Genomic DNA, 19,405 nt, shown 5'->3' with positions numbered 1-19,405 from the left:
AACCAGTTGGCTTCTGTAAGGTTGGACAGAGAAAATACGGAGGACATAAACATTCTACAAGGCAGGGTTCTATATCCCCACTGATTTTCAACATCGATTCAGAACGCATCTTTAAGGAAGCTCTTGATGAAGTGGAGGTGGAAGTGCTCTTAAACGGCAAATATATCAACAACATCTGATATGCCGACGACTCAGTCGTCTTTTCTGATAGTGAGGATAGTTTACAGTACCTTGTAGATAGACTTACACAAATGAGCTCTGAGTATGGTCTAGATGTCAACACTCAAAAAGCGAAAACAATGATAATAAGTAAAAACAAGGTTCTTGCATGTCATCTTAAGATAGGCCAGAACAACATTGAACAAGCCCACAAATACGCGTATCATGGTACCACCATAAATGACCAATGGGATCTTTCTGATGAGATGAAGAAGACCCGAATTGGAAAAGCCAGGGCTGTTTTCAATAAGATGAGCAATCTGTTTAAGAATCACGGGTTAGAAATGTCGACGAAGATCAGGCTTCTACGCTGCTATGTGTTCTCCACTCTCTTCTATGGTGTTGAAACGTGGACTCTGACAGAATCATTGGGTAAACGCTTGGAGACTTTTGAGATGTGGCTATATACAAGAATGTTAAGAATACCGTGGACATTGCATGTCACAAATGTCGAGATTCTACGAAGAATGAAGAAAGAGAAAGAAGTACTGACCACCTTGAAAGCAAGGAAGATCCAGTACCTGGGACACATCATACGGAACAACAGCAGATACAATTTCCTTCAGACCATCCTGAAAGGAAAAATTCCAGGAAAAAGAAGCGTTGGCCGAAGAAGAATATCGTGGATTAAGAACATCAGAACGTGGACCTCTAAAACATCTACAGAGCTTTTTCGAGCCGCAAGTGACAGGACGAGCACAGCCAAGATGGTTGCCAACATCCGGAACGGATAGGAATCAGAAAAAGAAGATTACTACATTAAACATTACAATTACGCCTAATCACTATTTACACCCAATATCTAAATTGTAGTATTTAAATTTTCCAATTTTTTTTTTGTCCTGGACGTTAATGATGTTGTACAGTCTAGGACAACATGTATCTTACCCTTATTACTCGGCTTACAATAGACACATTATGAATTAACTGACTGAATGAATGAATGAATGAATGAATGAATGAATGAATGAATGAATGAATGAATGAATGAATGAATGAATGAATGAATGAATGAATGAATGAATTATTACATCATTGAATTGTATTCATGCATGCATGAATGAGTAAGTACTCTTCTCTCCTAGTAACAGATAACTTCCAACCGGGGAGGGAGCATTCATTATTGAATGAGTGATTGAATGATTATATGAATTGAATGCTCCCAGCTTTAATCTACGGAACACCAGCAGCTAAAGTGAGAACATGACAATGTAGATGAATGAACTGAATTCATGAATGCATGAAAGAAAATGGAAAAAAGAAAAACTTTTTCTCAGTTCAGTTACGGATAACCACCAACTGGGGAGAGAGTCTTTATTATTGAATGAATTGGGAGCCAAATGTAATTCATCGTGCGTTATGATAGCCAAAGTTCGTGAGTTCGAACCTGACTTCATGGAGCTGCTGTGTGAAGTGACGGTGGTGCGTACGAAGTGGAAGTTGAAGCCCGTCAATCAAGATTGTGGAAGGATCGCTTGTTCAAGGTAAAGACTGCCAGCTGGAGACCCACTGTGAGTACAAGAGACTTAAGCAAGTGTTGTAATTCATTGTCGAGTGTAATATTGTGTGTGTGTGCACAAACTCGGTCATCCTCGATTAAATTAATTCAATAAAACTATCAGTGTTTTATTCGTAAAATATCTAAACCAATTAAGAATATTAAAGTAAAAAAGTCAGATATATTCAAATTACAAACGTAAATTACATCAAGTTCAGTGAACATAAATGCTAAATGTTGCACTGTTGCTGAGGTATCATAGACATAAGTCCACAGATTTGACGACCTTAATATTAGCAAGATAGCCGTTTCATGTTCCTTTAAATGTCGAATCATTTATAACATGATTTTTATCCGTGACTTACTGACTTGGAGAGAGTAGAACTGACACTTCGTGAAAACCTCAACATTTTATGTTCATGTTAAAATTTCTGGAACTAATAAATGTTCCACTAAACGTGATTCTTATAAAGATTATTGTTCTTTCGTGTACATTTCTTCGTCAAATCAAATCGAAAGATTCGTTTACATATTTAACCTGAGTCAATGAAGTGACGAAGTCTCTACTGGTTCTAAGGTCTCAGACTAATAGGAAATCCCTTGATATCTAGTGTACTTACAGGTTCTTTGCCATTTTCTTGGCCGAATTCAAGCTGATCTTGTTGAGATTACACACGGCCACTGCAGGGAAAGGAACTTCCCATATTGGGAAGTGGGTTGAATCCACAGTGGTAACTGTGGGAGTATTTAGAAACTCCTTCCACACGTCTACGATGATGAACACCACTCCCCAGATAGCGAGGACATGAACGATCAGCCAGATCAACCTGAAATGTAAATAGTTTCTAATAATGATCAACCATGATTAGATTTCGGATAGTTATGACCATAAAAGCCTGATATATGGTGACGAATATACCCTTAATTTTCCTACATAAGGCCTTAACATTCATAAATCCTCTACAAATGTTAGATAATTACCATTCAAAATAGAATCATAGCAAGGAAACAACTTGCAATAAAAGAATACGACAGTTTTCATAATTATTGATTTGTTATTTTTATAATATCAGTTTGTGGGTGATAAAAGGGAGCCACGGTTCATCATAGATAAGAAAAACCACGTTTACTGTTTTTACCAATGATTGAGTCGATCATTACTCTTCAAGGTAAACATTTATTTATTTTTGTAATCTCCCTAGAAGTGAACTTATTGCTATTTATATATGAAACCTATAAGTAAAGTAGTAGGAACACTTGCAGATCAGACATGGACAAATAGGATATGGGAGCGGTCAGGAGGCACTCTTGGCGATGTGTAGTGTGCATTTGACGGGCATCCTGTTGGGAGTGTTGTTGCTGTGTGGCGTTGAAGTGAAGGGTGTCGATTTCATCGATCTAAAGCATGTTTTCAAAAGGTGATCAGCGTTTCTGGAATAAAATCGAAGTTGACCGTGGGCAAACTGCATGAGAATGATATCGAGGATTACGCGAAGCCGGTGGCGAGAATGCATTACCGTATAGGATGGTTGTACGATGGGCCAAGGCATTTCGTGCTGATTGGAAATAGGTCTTCGAACACCCGCTGTTCTTACCAGACTTGAGACCTTGAGAGTTTGACCTGTTTCCATAGTTGAATGAACTCCTACGAAGCAGCCGATTTCCTAACGTGGCCTACTCCACGCAGTAGGGCACTCCTTCGCTGTCATCAACAGAGGACGCCTTGCCAATGGTCCCCAACCAATTCCCGACATTTGGCAAAAGGTAATAGACTTTGCGGATGATTACATTGAAGGGATGTGATGCAGCTGTACTTGTTAGTTCATTAAATATTACGTTCTATCAATATTTCTACTACTTTATTTACAGCCCTCGTACGTGCCTGCCCAATAAAGTGGCGAGGTGATTAAACATTTATAGAGTTACTATCAAATGTACCCGTGCTTTGCTACGGTATTGTATATTGTATACGGATATCGAAGTAAATTATTATACATGAAGTGAATAGGATATTTTAAATTGCATGTCTCTTGGCGTTATCCATGAAACAACAAGGACGTCGTTTCCAATGTAAAGTGCGAGTTGCGGAGTTGGGATGATAATGCCAGATCCACTTGTCTACTGCAATTCACAAAGGAGTTGAGAATTTTCATTTAACGGCAGGCCCATCTCCTACTGTGCGGCCACAATCGATTTGGGGAGTTTTCGTTACTTTCAGACAGATTACACTTGAGGAATTTTTATTATAATGGCATGCACCTTCCCTACTGTCAGTCGAAATAGAGTTGTGTTGTTATCATTATAATGACAGACCCATTTTCCTAATGCCAGTCAGCTCACTGCCAGTCACACCTAATTGGTGAGTTTCCATTATAATAGCAGGCCACTATGCGTAACGTCAGTCACATTTTAGTTGGGTAAATTTGTTTATAATGGGGGTCATTCTTGCCTACTGAAAAATAGAATTAGGTAAGAGAGTTTTGAAAAAATGCATATTCCCTTGCCTTTTGCTAGTCAAATGGAGAAGGGAATTATTCATTGCAATGGTACACAGGAGTTGGAGGAGGACCCCATTCCTACTGCCAGTGAAAGTCGATGTGGGGAGTACTGATTACAATAGCAGACGCCTTCCTGCTGACACTTACTATCGATTTGTAAGTTACTAATTACAATGGCAGACACACCCTTCCTACATCGCTACAAATCGACTTCAATGAATAAATATCGATAGACACAGGGAAGTATATGCATGTTCTCCTTCATTTACAGAATAACTGCTGCTAAACGGTGAATCATATCGAAAAACGGATTGTACGATAAGACGCCTCTGGTCTCATTTAGCGATCTAAATGGCTGGTCCTATGATATTTTCTATATCTACATTTTCTATATCTATTTAAAGGTAAAATTGTTTTAGAAACGTTGGTTAGGGTGAATTTGTGTAAGGTTTTCACACACTGAATCACTTTTCAGATACTAATGTGACAGCTTCAAACACAGAATTTGTTCATATATGGCTACTGGGTGGGCCAATATTCGTGTAAAATTTGATGATCCTATCTTTTCAATAAGTGATTCAAACCAACAATTATACGTGTACAAACTGCGAAATATAGGTACAATCCAGAAATAGAGCCAAATCTAACGTATAAGGGATAGAGATACGACAAAAAGTTATAAAACCAAAGTTGTAGATCACTCCAAATTGAACCGAGATTGTGCCATCCATTTTGTGATAAGACTTACCGTTTAGCCACCAAATACCTCGAAAGGAAGGTCTGCACCGTCATTAAAATTGCCTCCATATTTCGATATTTTTCGGCGGTAAAAAATACAAATTTCAAACATCTCGTAATTTTTCCGTTGGTTACAGGCTAAAAGCTAAAATTTTGCCAAATTTCATTTTTTATCTCGCCTGGCAGATTATGCCGCCATCTTGATATGGGGGAGGGGGTTGCAATGAGGACTTTCAGGAAACTACTAAGCCCATGAAAACTATAGTTTATCGTTTTAGATACATATATCCGACTGCGTTCTTATGAAAATTTGAAAATCCCAGCGTGCCCCCCCCCCTCAGAGAATTTTGAGAATTTTCGACTTTTCTAGGGATCCTGAAGTCATTAGATTGTCTGGTACCAAGTTTTAAGTTTCTAAGATGCCTGGAAGTGTCTCATTAATTCACGTCTTTCTTTTCATTTTTATACCTTAATTGATAAATATATAATGTATGTAGATCGCTCCAAACTGACTTCCATTTATTAATATGGATTATATTTTACTCCCTTCCCCAGTGGTTCTAGGGGCGTCTTACTCCCACAGCATATTTTACAAGTAGTTAGTCATACTTGAAACAATTTTGGTTGATAGCCACGCTGGAACATACATACGTCCATTATCTCGGTCATTTTGGACAGTTTACTTTTTCACCCTCTCTCGCTCATTATGCCAAATGGGCTGAAATTGGACTTTAAAAAATCTGTAATGTTACTATTCATCTCAGCGACACAGAAAACTATGGATTCAACATTATTTTCGATTATGTTTATATCTCAATTCTCCCTCGCCCCCCACCCAAAAGGGAACTGAAATTTGACATTTAAAAAATCGGGAATGTCACTATTCATCTCAGCGACCCCGGTAACTCTGGATTCGGCACTATTTTCGATTATTTTTATACCTAACCCCCTTGACCCCCACCCTAAGAGTGCTACAGATGGCTTACCCTCACAGTGCTCGTCTCCAGACAGTGCTGTAAGTCATAAGTGCACCAAGTCTGGTTGAAATTGCTCCAGTGGTTTAGGAGGAGATGTGTCACTTACACACCCACCCACACATACATACATTCATTTTTATATATAGTAAGATTGCGGCTATGATATACCTCAAAATACTGTTGATTTATTGAGGAAAGCAGTGCGGTGTGGATATCGTTTCTTCACACTGCCTCCTCCAGTGAAAGACCTCAACATGGCCTGGGTCCAAAAGGTGAAGTTTTCTGGTGCAAATATAATGCCAACAAGTAACATGACCTCAAGCATGGTTTGCCAGAAACTGTGATAGATACGATGATGCTAATATTTAGTGAATTGGTCCAAACAGAACTGTTACAGAAGAGTCCATATGGAAAAGTAGAGAGTCCTAAAAAATAACGTTAACAATTTAATTACCGAACGAATTGGCCGTGTGGTGAGGGGCGCGTAGCTGTGAGCTTGCATTCGAGAGATAATGTGTTCGAACCCACCTGTTGGAAGCCCTGAGGATTGTTTCCATTGGTTTCCCATTTTCTCACCGGGCAAATGCTGGGGATGAACCTTAATTAAGGCCACGGCCGCTTCCTTCCCACTTCTAGCCCTTTCCTATCCCATCGTCGCTATAAGACCTCTCTGTGTTGGTGCGACGTGAAGCCAGTAATAATAATAATAATAATAATAATAATAATAATAATAATAATAATAATAATAATAAGTAGACGACCCGCGCTGCTCTGCAGCACTCGTTATCAATAGATCAGATAACTCGTCTTGATACGCCTGTCGTTGTCATATTATTTTGCCTGTCCTTTTCAATGGTTTTACGAACATTTAATAAGAAGCGCGTTATGGTATGTAGCAGTTCATAATCAGAATTCATCCAACCTGACGTCATCATGCCGGCCCCGTGGTGTAGGGGTCGAGTGCCTGCCTCTTACCCGGAGACCCCGGGTTCGATTCCCGGCCAGGACGGGGATTTTTACCTGGACCTGAGGGCTGTTTCGAGGTTCACTCAGCCTACGTGATTAGAATTGAGGAGCTATCTGACGGTAAGATAGCGGCCCTGGTCTCGAAAGCCAAGAATAACGGCCGAGAGGATTCGTCGTGCTGACCACATGACACCTCGTAATATGTAGGCCTTCGGGCAGAGCAGCAGTCGCTTGGTAGGCCAAGGCCCTTCAAGGGCTGTAGTGCCATGGGGTTTGTTTGGTTTTTGACGTCATCATCCCGTCTGTTTGGTAAAAATCTATCCATATATTCGCTTTTTTATCCTGCAGGTCTTGATGTAAAGCTTGGTGTTGTGTCGTAGAAGGCAATGGCAGTTCCATATAGAACGGTTTTCTTGTGAGCTAATAGGTTAGTTTTGAAGAAGTATATATATATATATATATTTTTTTTTTTTTTTTTTTTTTTGCCAGGGAAATAACTATTTTAAGATGCATGGCCTTCACTCTTTCTGGTGTAGCTAGGTTATCCTTCGATACGTGTTCCCAGATAATGTCTAAGGCATTGATGGCGAACCTATGCCACGCGTGTCAGTAGGTGACACGCGAACACGATTTCGGTGGCACACCACATGCACATATTAACGTTTTTATATACGTCTTGTATACAAACTATACATATGTCATGGATCGTATAGTTATAGTGCTTCACGTGTAAGAAATAAATATCGAAAACCAGGCCGTCTGTCAGTCAGTCAGTCAGTCAGTCAGTGAAGTTTGACTTGTGTGTGGTAGCCAGTAGCGCGTAATTATTCGTTGTGTGTTACTGTTCATTGAATTTCGTTTTCGGTGCCCAGAAAAACAAACAGAAACTTAAAGGTAGAGATCGGGTTCTTTAAGAACAGTGGACAACGGTATTCGGAATGACAGAAAGAAGCAATAAAGCTGTGTGTTGCCTGTGCTTGAAAACCGTCGTGTCCCGCACATTTAATGTAGGCCTAAAGCGCCATTTCGATACGAATCATTTAAATGTTCGTTCCATGCCAAATGAAGAAAAACGAGCTCGTTTCACAGAAAATCCAATAATACACAAAACAAACTAGTTGTATCATCTTTCAGGCCAAGTAATAATATCAGTGCGGTTGTTTCCATCTGTCTCACTGCATATTAGAGCATGGGAAACCGATTTTTTTCTGACGATGAGTTCTTGAAAGTGACTTTCTTATTGTCGTCCGATACATTAAATTGAAGACTTTCCTAACAAACAACAAATAATTAACAGAATTAAAGAAAAGCTAGCCAGGTGAAATACTGTCAAGGGTAATGAAATGAAATGGCGTATGGCTTTTAGTGCCAGGAGTGTCCGAGGACAAGTTCGGCTTACCTGATGCAGGTCTTTCGATTTGACACCCGTAGGTGACCTGCGCGTCATGATGTGGATGAAATGATGATGAAGACGACACATACACCCAGCCCCCGTGCCAGCGAAATTAACCAATTAAGGTTAAAATTCCCGACCCTGCCGGGAATCGAACCCGGGACCCCTGTGGCCAAAGGCCAGCACGCTAACCATTTAGCTGTGGAGCCGGACTGTCAAGGGTATACTAATAATGATGAGTGAAGATATTTCGGAACAATTGAAAGCTGATTCGGATAACTCCCAGATATATTCAGTATATCTTGACGAAAGCACGTATGTGACCTTACAAGAAAGGATTGCTGTTTTTTCTGCTTTCCTTATGGAAATGAGAGGAGGGAAGAATGTTAAATTGTTGAGTTTACGAAATACGACAATAAGTAAAGAGATAATGAAGGTTGTGAAGCAAGAACTTATATTCAAAATGGGGTTTGACTTGCAGAATATTGCCTCAAGTATGGTGGGTATTCATAATGGGTTTGTGCAGTTTATTAAAGAAAAAGTTAAACATCATATTTTACAGTTCCATCGTATGTTACACCAGGAAGCCGTATGTGCGAAAGAAGGTATGCAGTTATTTGAAAGCGTACTCTCGGTGGTAACTAAAATTGTGAACTTTATCCCTGCACGTGCTCTAAATAATCGCCAGTTCTTGAAAATGTTACACGAAGGGGAATCTCGCCGTGGCGAACTTGTAATGTACAATAATGTTCGCTGGCTGAGTCGCGGGCATTTACTCCAGAGGCTTGTCGAGCTCTTAGACGAAATTCGCTTCTTCATTATAGAAAAGCACGAAGAGTTCCCAGAACTCACGGACCCAATTTGGCTGTGCGAATGAATGTTTCTCCGTGATTTTACAGCAGTATACAATGATATGAATAAGGAACTACAAGGAAAGGGACATCCTGCAGATAGACTGTTTGAGATCATAAAATCATTCCAGAGAAAACGTGTATTAGTCAGGGATGTTGAAACAAAGAATTTTAAGTATTTTCCTTCATTTACAGTACAACTTGAACTGATGTCAAAGTTTGCAAATCAATTAACTTTTGAAGGCAGAAAACGTATTTGTAAGAAGTATGTGGACGTCTCACAAAATTCAAAACAAATTATTTCCAAGAGATTTTCCCAATTTCGAGATTTGGAGAAAACATTTCACTTTATTGCAAAACCTCATATTGCACAAATGAGTGACATTAAGGTCAATTTTTTACTGACCATTTAGAAGTGGAGTTGATTGAATGTGAAGAAAGCAGTACAGGAGTCAATAAATTCGTACAACTTGGTAAAGCATGGTGAAAATAAACTGTGCTGTTGACGGTGAATACTCTCTCCAGAAGCCAGACAACCTAATACGTGAACAATCGGACAGCATCCCACAAAAGTTTCATGAAGAAACTTGCTACAGCATTACTTACTTTCTTTGGGTCATCATATGCCTACGAACAGCTATTTTCTACAATAAACGTTGTGAAGTCAACAGTTAGAAACCGTCTTGGTTCAGACCTCGTGTGTTATTGAAGACAAGACGTTATGAACCTAATATAAATGACATGGGTACTAAATGTGAGAACGATATTTCACTTAAAGTCCATTAGCAATATTAGTATTTTTAATTATTATATCTTATGATATTTAATAACGAAGTGTGTTACAATGAGAGATTATTATATATATATTTTATAAATAATGTTAGGTATTCTCCAAACTTACATACTTAAAATGTATTTTTGATGTATTTGCAAAATACAACCACGAAATACGCAACCAAATGTATTTACAAGATATATACTAAATAAGTAAGTAAATAAATAAATTACTAAATGAATAATAACATATTATGAAACATAATTTGGAATTAAGAAAGGCATTCGGTGGAGGCGGGGGGGGGGGGTGGCTGTAGTCATTCCTTAAAAGAAAGTAACAAGTGGCACAGTAAATAGTTGAGAATAATAAACCAGACATAAAATGGCACACTAGCTGGAAAAGGTTCGCCATCCCTGGTCTAAGGTATGTGTCATGATGAGTCTATTTGTACGTAGACTCTTTTCTTAGCAGCATGTAAGTTATTAGGAACGCTCTGCCATCTGTTGAATATATTTGGAAGCTGAGAAAGGTTAGATAATCAAAGAGTATCTAGCAGAGAATAGTATTCCTCTGTGATCAGAGGAAGTGTATACTCTCTGGCTTGACAGGTAGTAATCAAACATGGCTGCATGCAATCACTTTACTTTCTTTCTTCTGAATCTGCTTACCCTCGGACGCAGCGAGGGATCCCACCTCTACCGCCTCAAGGGCAGTGTCCTGGAGCGTGAGACATTGGGTTGGGGGATACAACTGGAGAGAATGACCAGTACCTTGCCCAGGCGGCCTCACCTACTATGCTGAACAGGGGCCTTGGTGGGGGATGGGAAGACTCGAAAGGAAAGGCAAGGAAGAGGGAAGGAAGCGGCCGTGGCCTTAAATTAGGTAACATCCCGGCATTTGCCTGGAGGAGAAGTGGGAAACCACAGAAAACCACTTCCAGGATGGCTGAGGTGGGAATCGAACCCACCTCTACTCAGTTGATCTCCCGAGGCTGAGTGGACCCCATTCCAGCCCTTGTACCACTTTTTAAATTTCGTAGCAGAGCCAACCTGGGCCTCCGGGGGTGGCAGCTAATCACACTAACCACTACACCACAGAGGCGGACAATGACTTTACTACAGAACAAAATATTAATGAAAGTGTTACTCGCGGGTATATGTATTGCTGGTTAGGGTAATCCTTCGCCTGCAATTATTGGAGTGCTCGTTTAATGATTTGATTTTATAATTATTCAAAGTTGGCTGAACTTAGAGACCTATCAATGTCTCTTGATTCACCGGCAGGGAGTTCCGGAGTGAATAAAACACGAAATGGAGCAAATCGGTCCAGTAGAATGTACGGATGGATTTGCCAAAGCTGTCTTTAGTAAACTCTTTTAATATATTATTAATAATAATAATAATAATAATAATAATAATAATAATAATAATTTGGTGGTACAACACGCGGTTCCTTGGAAACAGAAGGACAACAATCAATCGACTGCACCACTTACGTCGGCTTACATAAAGAAAGATACGTTACGTTTCAAATACGAAAATAGTGAATCAGTGACGAACAAGCAAAAGTAGACATGATTCTTATCTACAAATACACCGGTCGTAAAATAATCACCCTGTAACAACGCTCATTTAAATATGCTTGTACTCGTTACAAATAAGAAATATGCACTCACTTGAATATGACTCCAGAATTATGAATATGTGACAAACTCCATATTATCTAAAATAATCACCTATATGCAAAATAAAGTAAGTACAGTATATTTGGGCTCAGAGAAGCATAAAATGATCATTTATTTACCATGAAATCATGGTGATACTAAAAATGTTATATGTTGTACAAATCTGAGTCCTATAAAGCGAGTAAGAAAGGAGATTTAAATTAATAAACTGTGCGGCTCTGTGGCTCTCAAAGAGCTCTACAGTATTTCGGCTCAAGTTCCAAGGAAGTACCACTTACCTTTCTACCCAATGTCGCCCCGGCTCTGTAAGGTAACGATAGCCATGGAGAGTGGTATTCTCGAAGTAGTCCTCCACAACATTCCACAGGAGATCTGTCCAGCGGGTCTCTCTGGCGTCAGGAGGCGTCTTTGTCGCCATCTGCACTTTAAATATCAAACATAGAATCATAGTACAATTCTCCGTCAAACTGGATATTCCGTGGCTATGATTACGATGTCAACAGTTACAAAACTCTGGAAGCTTGTTTTTGAAATTACAAAAACTCTATGTCTCGGTTTCTTCAAATCTGTATTACATTTTACTTAACAAAAGTTAACTAACAACTGTTATTAATTAATTTTGCGTCCCACTAACTATTTCTGAAGATTTTCGGAGACACCGAGGTGCAGGAATTTTCTCCCGCAGGAGTTCGTTTACGAACCGGTAACTCTACCGACACGAGGCTGACCTATTTGCGTACCTTCAAATACCACCGGTCTGAACCAGGATCGAACCTACCACGTTGGAGTCAGAAGGCCAGCTCCTCAGCCCGGCTGTTATTAATTTAACATTTCGGTTGAAAGTTCCCTGTCTCACGAACACATTTCTAACATTTGTTACGAAATAATTGTTAAAGACGAACACCTTTCCATGAGATTTCCGAACACGTTTGACAGTGAGCGTCTTTTGTTTGTTCACATAAAGCGCCCAGAGTGGTATATTGAAATTGTATTTTGTCACACATACGTTCTGGTTAGCGGAGACCGCTAAGACGTAAACATGTACAGTAAGAGGCAACAGAAGCGTTATTATAACAATACGAAACAAACGCTATTATAGAATTAATTTGAAAATATGCGGGTGTGCTTGAAAAATAAAAGAACGGACGGTTATATCACAACATTCATTGTATAATTATATAAGAACAATCTAAGATTCCTACAACACTGGGAAAATGTGATGGTTAATATACATCATGAATGATTTTCGGGCATTCTTTTATTGCGGGGAAAGTAATGTATTACCTTGCCAATGCAGCGGAATCATTTTGCACAATATTAAACACCCTTGCCTTGCATTCATAAGCGTAGTCGCCTACAATTACATGAAAAGACTCTGAAGCATATCTAAAAACTATAAGCTACTCCTGCACTGGAGACACTAATATGTTGCAATCTGTGTGGGAAATTATAACCTATTTTCAATTTTTTTCTAGTATCTTGTTCATTATGACTTTCGTAATTAGCTCCGTATATTTATAGAAAACTCTCTTCTGAAAAGTCTAAAAGGGCACTTTTTTCTTACTATCGATCATCCTTTGCATTTTTCAGTTTATACTATATAGTTTTCATACTTACAACATACTTCAAACTTATGTATTCTAGATGCTACCTTTTTGAAATTTTAACAGATGTTACGAAGTTTAACACAGAGTTGGTGTCATGCTAATTTCACACACGTTTTAACCATTTGTTAGTGTCACAATTCTTGACCGGTGAGCTGGCCGTGCGGTTAGGAGCGCGCAGCTGTGAGCTTGTATCCGGGACATAGCACGTTCGAACTCCGCTATCGGCAACTCTGAATACGGTTTTCCGTGGTTTCCCATTTTCACACCAGGCAAATGCTGGGGCTGTATCTTAATTTACGCCACGGCCACTTTCTTCCCACTCCTAGCCCTCTCCTATCCCATCGTCGCCATAAGACCTATCTGTGTCGGGGCGACATAAAGCAAACCAAAAAAATTCTTGATGAGACGGTCTTTTAGTTAAATTGTATGTTAAGTCTACTTAACAGCAGTGTTAACACTTAACATTCGATGAGAAAACCGGGCCTGTACGTTTAGATGTAGAAATGTATTATACAGAATAGTGCAAAAGTTTCGTATGGGTTTTAATTATTTGTTGTTGTTGTGTTGTTGTTGTTGTTGTTTGAGTCATCAGTCCATAGACTGGTTTGATGCAGCTCTCCATGCCACCCTATCCTGTGCTAATCTTTTCATTTCTACGTAACTATTGCATCCTACATCTGCTCTAATCTGTTTGTCATATTCATACCTTGGTCTACCCCTACCGTTCTTGCCACCTACACTTCCTTCAAAAACCAACTGAACAAGTCCTGGGTGTCTTAAGATGTGTCCTATCATTCTATCTCTTCTTCTCGTCAAATTTAGCCAAATCGATCTCCTCTCACCAATTCGATTCAGTATCTCTTCATTCGTGATTCGATCTATCCATCTCACCTTCAGCATTCTTCTATAACACCACATTTCAAAAGCTTCTATTCTCTTTCTTTCTGAGCTAGTTATCGTCCATGTTTCACTTCCATACAATGCCACGCTCCACACAAAAGTCTTCAAAAACATCTTTCTAATTCCGATATCAATGTTTGAAGTGAGCAAATTTCTTTTCTTAAGAAAGCTCTTCCTTGCTTGTGCTAGTCTGCATTTTATGTCCTCCTTACTTCTGCCATCGTTGGTTATTTTACTACCCAAATAACAATATTCATCTACTTCCTTTAAGACTTCGTTTCCTAATCTAATATTTCCTATATCACCTGCCTTCGTTCGACTGCACTCCATTACTTTTGTTTTGGACTTATTTATTTTCATCTTGTACTCCTTACCTAAGACTTCATCCATACCATTCAGCAACTTCTCGAGATCTTCTGCAGTCTCAGATAAAATAACAATATCATCGGCAAATCTCAAGGTTTTGATTTCCTCTCCTTGGACTGTGATTCCCTTTCCAAATTTCTCTTTGATTTCCTTTACTGCCTGTTCTATGTAAACATTGAAAAGGAGAGGGGACAAACTGCAGCCTTGCCTCACTCCTTTCTGGATTGCTGCTTCTTTTTCAAAGCCTTCGATTCTTATCACTGCAGACTGATTTTTATACAGGTTGTAGATGATTCTTCGTTCTCGGTATCTGATCCCTATCATCTTCAGAATCATAAATAGCCTGGTCCAATCAACATTATCGAATGCCTTTTCTAGATCTACGAATGCCATGTACGTGGGCTTGTCCTTCTTGATTCGATCCTCTAAGATCAGACGTAAAGTCAGGATTGCTTCACGTGTTCCTACATTTCTTCTGAAGCCAAATTGATCTTCCCCCAACTCAGCTTCAACTTGTTTTTCCATTCTTCTGTAAATAATACGTGTTAAAATTTTGCAGGCATGAGATACTAAACTAATAGTGCGGTAGTTTTCACACCTGTCAGCACCGGCTTTCTTGGGAATAGGTATAACAACATTCTGCCGAAAATCGGATGGGACTTCTCCTGTCTCATACATCTTGCACACTAAATGAAATAACCTTACCATGCTGGTTTCTCCTAAGGCAGTCAGTAATTCAGAGGGAATATCATCAATTCCAGGTGCCTTGTTCCTATTTAGGTCACTCACAGCTCTGTCAAACTCTGACCTCAAAATTGGGTCTCCCATTTCATCAGCATCAACAGCCTCTTCATGTTCCAGAACGAAATTATCTACATCGTTACCTTGATACAACTGTTGGATATGCTCCTGCCATCTTTCTGCTTTGTCTTCTTTCCCTAGAAGTGGCTTTCCATCTGAGCTCTTAATATTCATGCACCTAGATTTCCTTTCTCCAAAGGTTTCCTTGATTTTCCTGTATGCAGCATCTACCTTTCCCAGGACCATACAGCCTTCGACATCCTTGCACTTCTCCTTCAGCCATTCTTCCTTAGCTACCTTGCACTTTCTATCCACTTGATTCTTTAATCGCCTGTATTCTTTTCTGCCCTCTTCATTTCTAGCATTTTTGTATTTTCGTCGTTCATCAATCAGGTCTAGTATCTCCTGAGTTATCCACTGATTCTTAGTTGATCTTTTCTTCCTTCCTAACATTTCTTCAGCAGCCCTACTGACTTCATTTTTCATGACTCTCCACTCTTCCTCTACTGTGTTTCTTTCGGCCTTTTCATTTAGTCCTTGTGCAACATGTTCCTTGAAACGATCCATCACACTCTTTTCTTTCAACTTGTCTAGATCCCATCTTTTTGCATTCTTTCCTTTCTTCAATTTCTTCAACTTCAGATGGCATTTCATGACCAACAAGTTGTGGTCAGAGTCCACGTCTGCTCCTGGGAAAGTTTTGCAATCCAACACCTGGTTTCTGAATCTCTGCCTAATCATAATGAAGTCTATTTGATACCTTCCAGTGTCTCCAGGTCTCGTCCACGTATACAGCCGTCGTTTGTGGTGTTTGAACCAAGTATTGGCGAGGACTAAATTATGGTCAGTGCAGAATTCAACCAGCCGACTTCCTCTTTCGTTCCTTTGTCCCAATCCAAATTCTCCTACTGTGCTACCTTCTCTTCCTTGGCCTACCACTGCGTTCCAGTCTCCCATCACAATTAGATTCTCGTCACCTTTGACATATTGTATTAAATCTTCTATCTCCTCATATATTCTTTCAATTTCTTCATCATCCGCTGAACTAGTAGGCATATAGACCTGCACTATTGTGGTGGGCATTGGTTTGGTGTCTATCTTGGCGACAATAATTCTTTCACTATGCTGGTCGTAGTAGCTTATCCGCTGCCCTATTTTCTTATTCATTATTAAACCAACTCCTGCATTACCCCTGTTTGATTTCGTGTTGATAATTCGGTAGTCGCCTGACCAAAAATCCTGTTCTTCCTGCCAACGTACTTCACTTATACCAACTACATCTAACTTTAGCCTATCCATCTCCCTTTTCAGATTCTCTAACCTACCACAACGATTCAAACTCCTAACATTCCACGCTCCGACTCGCAGAATGTCAGTATCCATCTTCCTGATGATCGCCCCCTCTCGTGTAGTCCCCACCCGGAGATCCGAATGGGGGACTAGTTTACCTCCGGAATATTTTACCCGAGAGGAAGCCATCATCAGTACATCTTTCATACAGAGAGAGCTCCATGTCCTCGGGAGGTGGTTACGGCTGTAGTTTCCCGTTGCTTTCAGCCGTGTAGCAGTATCAACACAGCCAAGCCATGTTGAGAATTATTACAAGGCCGTATCAGTCAATCATCTAGACTGCCGCCCTTGCAACAACCGAAAGGCTGCTACCCCCCTTTCGATGAACCATTCGTTAGTCTGGTCTCTCAACAGATACCCATCCGATATGGTTGCACCTGCGGCTCGGCTATCTGCATCATTGGGACACGCAAGCCTCCCCACCGCGGCAAGGTCACATGGTTCGCAGAGGAGGTTTAATTAATTATTTATAGCCTGTTTTTGGAAAACAATGTCAGCGTTGTATCACAAGCATTTCATGGTTATTTTGAAAATGTGTGCTAATATTCTGAAAAAACAAAAAAACAAAACATGTCCTTCACATGACCCAAACCCAAACCCAAACCCAAACCCCATGGCACTACAGCCCTTGAAGGGCCTTGGCCTACCAAGCGACCGCTGCTCAGCCCGAGGGCCTGCAGATTACGAGGTGTCGTGTGGTCAACACGACGAATCCTCTCGGCCGTTATTCTTGGCTTTCTAGACCGGGGCCGCCATCTCACCGTCAGATAGCTCCTCAATTCTAATCACGTAGGCTGAGTGGACCTCGAACCAGCCCTCAGGTCCAGGTAAAAATCCCTGACCTGGCCGGGAATCGAACCCGGGGCCTCCGGGTAAGAGGCAGGCACGCGACCCCTACACCAGGGGGCCGGCCCTTCACATGACCATCATTGCATTCCTCACGAAGGAGGGCTCATTTCAAAGCACAACTTTTCATAGTTTTTTCAAGAGTTTCTGGCTGTGACGTATCAATTTTGCGTTTGAATTTTGTTCTTGAACTCTTCAGAGGTTGTTGAGAAGCCCAAGAAAAGAAAACAAGGGCTGTTAAATCTGGTGAAATGTCGGAATAACGAACTGCTGATTTGCAAAGCGAACAGTGCGTTTGCTCCCCTGTTCAGTGATCAGTTTCCGCATGGCTACTTTCTAAAAGGCTGCAAAAGGAAAAGATAATGCCATTGTACTGTATATACAATGGTCACCAAACAAGAGTTTACGGCAAACTCAAACGAGGCGCGCATAGCGAGCTGACGTGAAGTACAGGTCGTACCCCGCACAAGGAATGAGCCGCCTGGTGTCCCATTCTCTGTCCTGTAAGGCTCGATTGTTTGTAGAACTCTGTACTTGTGCAAGTGAGACCTGTAATTTACTAGACGTGCTTGGCGATTGTGATTATAAAGTGCAAAGTAAGTACACCAATGAGCAAGAGTGTTTGTTGTTGAAACATATCTATCAGGCGCGGCTCCATAATACGATCTGCAGAGCTGCAGAACCACCACAACGAAAGATATACAGTAATATTTAGCGATTAGCGATTCCATCCTTCATATTGAGTGTTTATATCGAGCCAAAGATCGATACCCATACAGCTGCTGGTGATCTGGCAACCCTGTTTATCTGTGAACGAGAAAACATTAGGAGAGCACACTTAATTGCAGCTTTCTTTCCGATAGGTGGCTAAGGGTCGCCTATAAGGTTCTGTATGAACTGCACGCCTTGCAGTACGGCTGGCCTATTCCCGTGACCATAGAGTTAGTAAATAATACACTAGACAGCGCCACCGTCCGTGAGAGAATCGCTGCAGCCAGGGGAGTGACAGTCGCATAGATCCGGCTGCAGCTAGCGAGCATGTTGAAATCTCAGCTGTTTGGGAAAAGCTCCCTCCATTGTACTCATCAGTGTAAATAGAGAACTTAAACTGTGTGGATATTGATATGGTTTAAAATTCTTACATGTCATCATTCTCAGATACTATAGTATAGTTGTGATGCTTTTGTTTAGTAGAAAGAAAGCTCAAATAGCTTAAATACAGGATAAATGCGTGATAAAAGATGATGGTTGTGATTAAGTAACACAAAATCAATTTACTAGATGTTTCAGTCTTCAAACAATGTACCTTATGATTGGGGGTATGTATATTTTTCTATCTTTGGTGTAAATGATCAGGACTTCAAATTCTATCCAACGACCGAAAACATTCTCTCTCGTACGAAATGAATGAGCGAGTTCTTAGACCTACAAGTAATCATGACTATATTTCTCCGTAATGGTAGTGAATTCTTCCGAGTTAGGTAGTCATGAAAATAAAAGCAGAAACGCTAGTACCATCAGATGATGTTCCCCCTCCATTAAAGAAAGCCGGATGCCAAAGATGTATGCAGGTCTCGGAACCTTTGTAAATATGAATGTGTCGATAGATCAACATTTTTCGATAAGGGGAAGAGGGGCTTTATTTTTTGCAGCTTTTTTAATTGTTGTTTTTTGTACCAGTCAGTTATTTATATTGTCGATGTCCCTCGAAATCGGGGTCTTACAAATAGAGATGAACGTCTATCAGTATTATTTCGGTATATTTTCGAGAACTGCACACTGATAGGACATGGAGTAAAGCGTTTCCGCGGGGTTGGAGGACGGATTCACACGAGCTCAGCTGACACTTTCCGCATGCAATATGAATTTAGATTTGTCTATTACACTTACTGCAATGGACTGGGGTCAAAGAGCAGAACCACCAATATTATTCAGC

At 40.2% G+C, this 19,405-nt stretch overlaps 1 protein-coding gene across 1 annotated transcript in view; it reads right to left on the bottom strand.

Annotated features, from left to right (window-relative positions):
* LOC136875870 (sodium channel protein Nach-like) overlaps window positions 1-19,405 on the bottom strand; it is a 113,712-nt gene that overhangs the window by 50,405 nt on the left and 43,902 nt on the right. Inside the window, exons 3-5 of the mRNA XM_068228232.1 lie at window positions 11,878-12,017; window positions 2,338-2,544; window positions 863-868 (exon numbers count right to left, since the gene is read on the bottom strand). Coding sequence (XP_068084333.1) covers window positions 863-868; window positions 2,338-2,544; window positions 11,878-12,017 — 353 coding nt within the window. The remainder of the gene's footprint in view (window positions 1-862; window positions 869-2,337; window positions 2,545-11,877; window positions 12,018-19,405) is intronic.

The sequence above is a fragment of the Anabrus simplex genome, chromosome 6, assembly GCF_040414725.1.
Source record: "Anabrus simplex isolate iqAnaSimp1 chromosome 6, ASM4041472v1, whole genome shotgun sequence".
NCBI lineage: Eukaryota > Metazoa > Arthropoda > Insecta > Orthoptera > Tettigoniidae > Anabrus > Anabrus simplex.
Note: the sequence above shows the minus strand (reverse complement) of the source record. Positions and strands in the feature narration are given on the sequence as shown.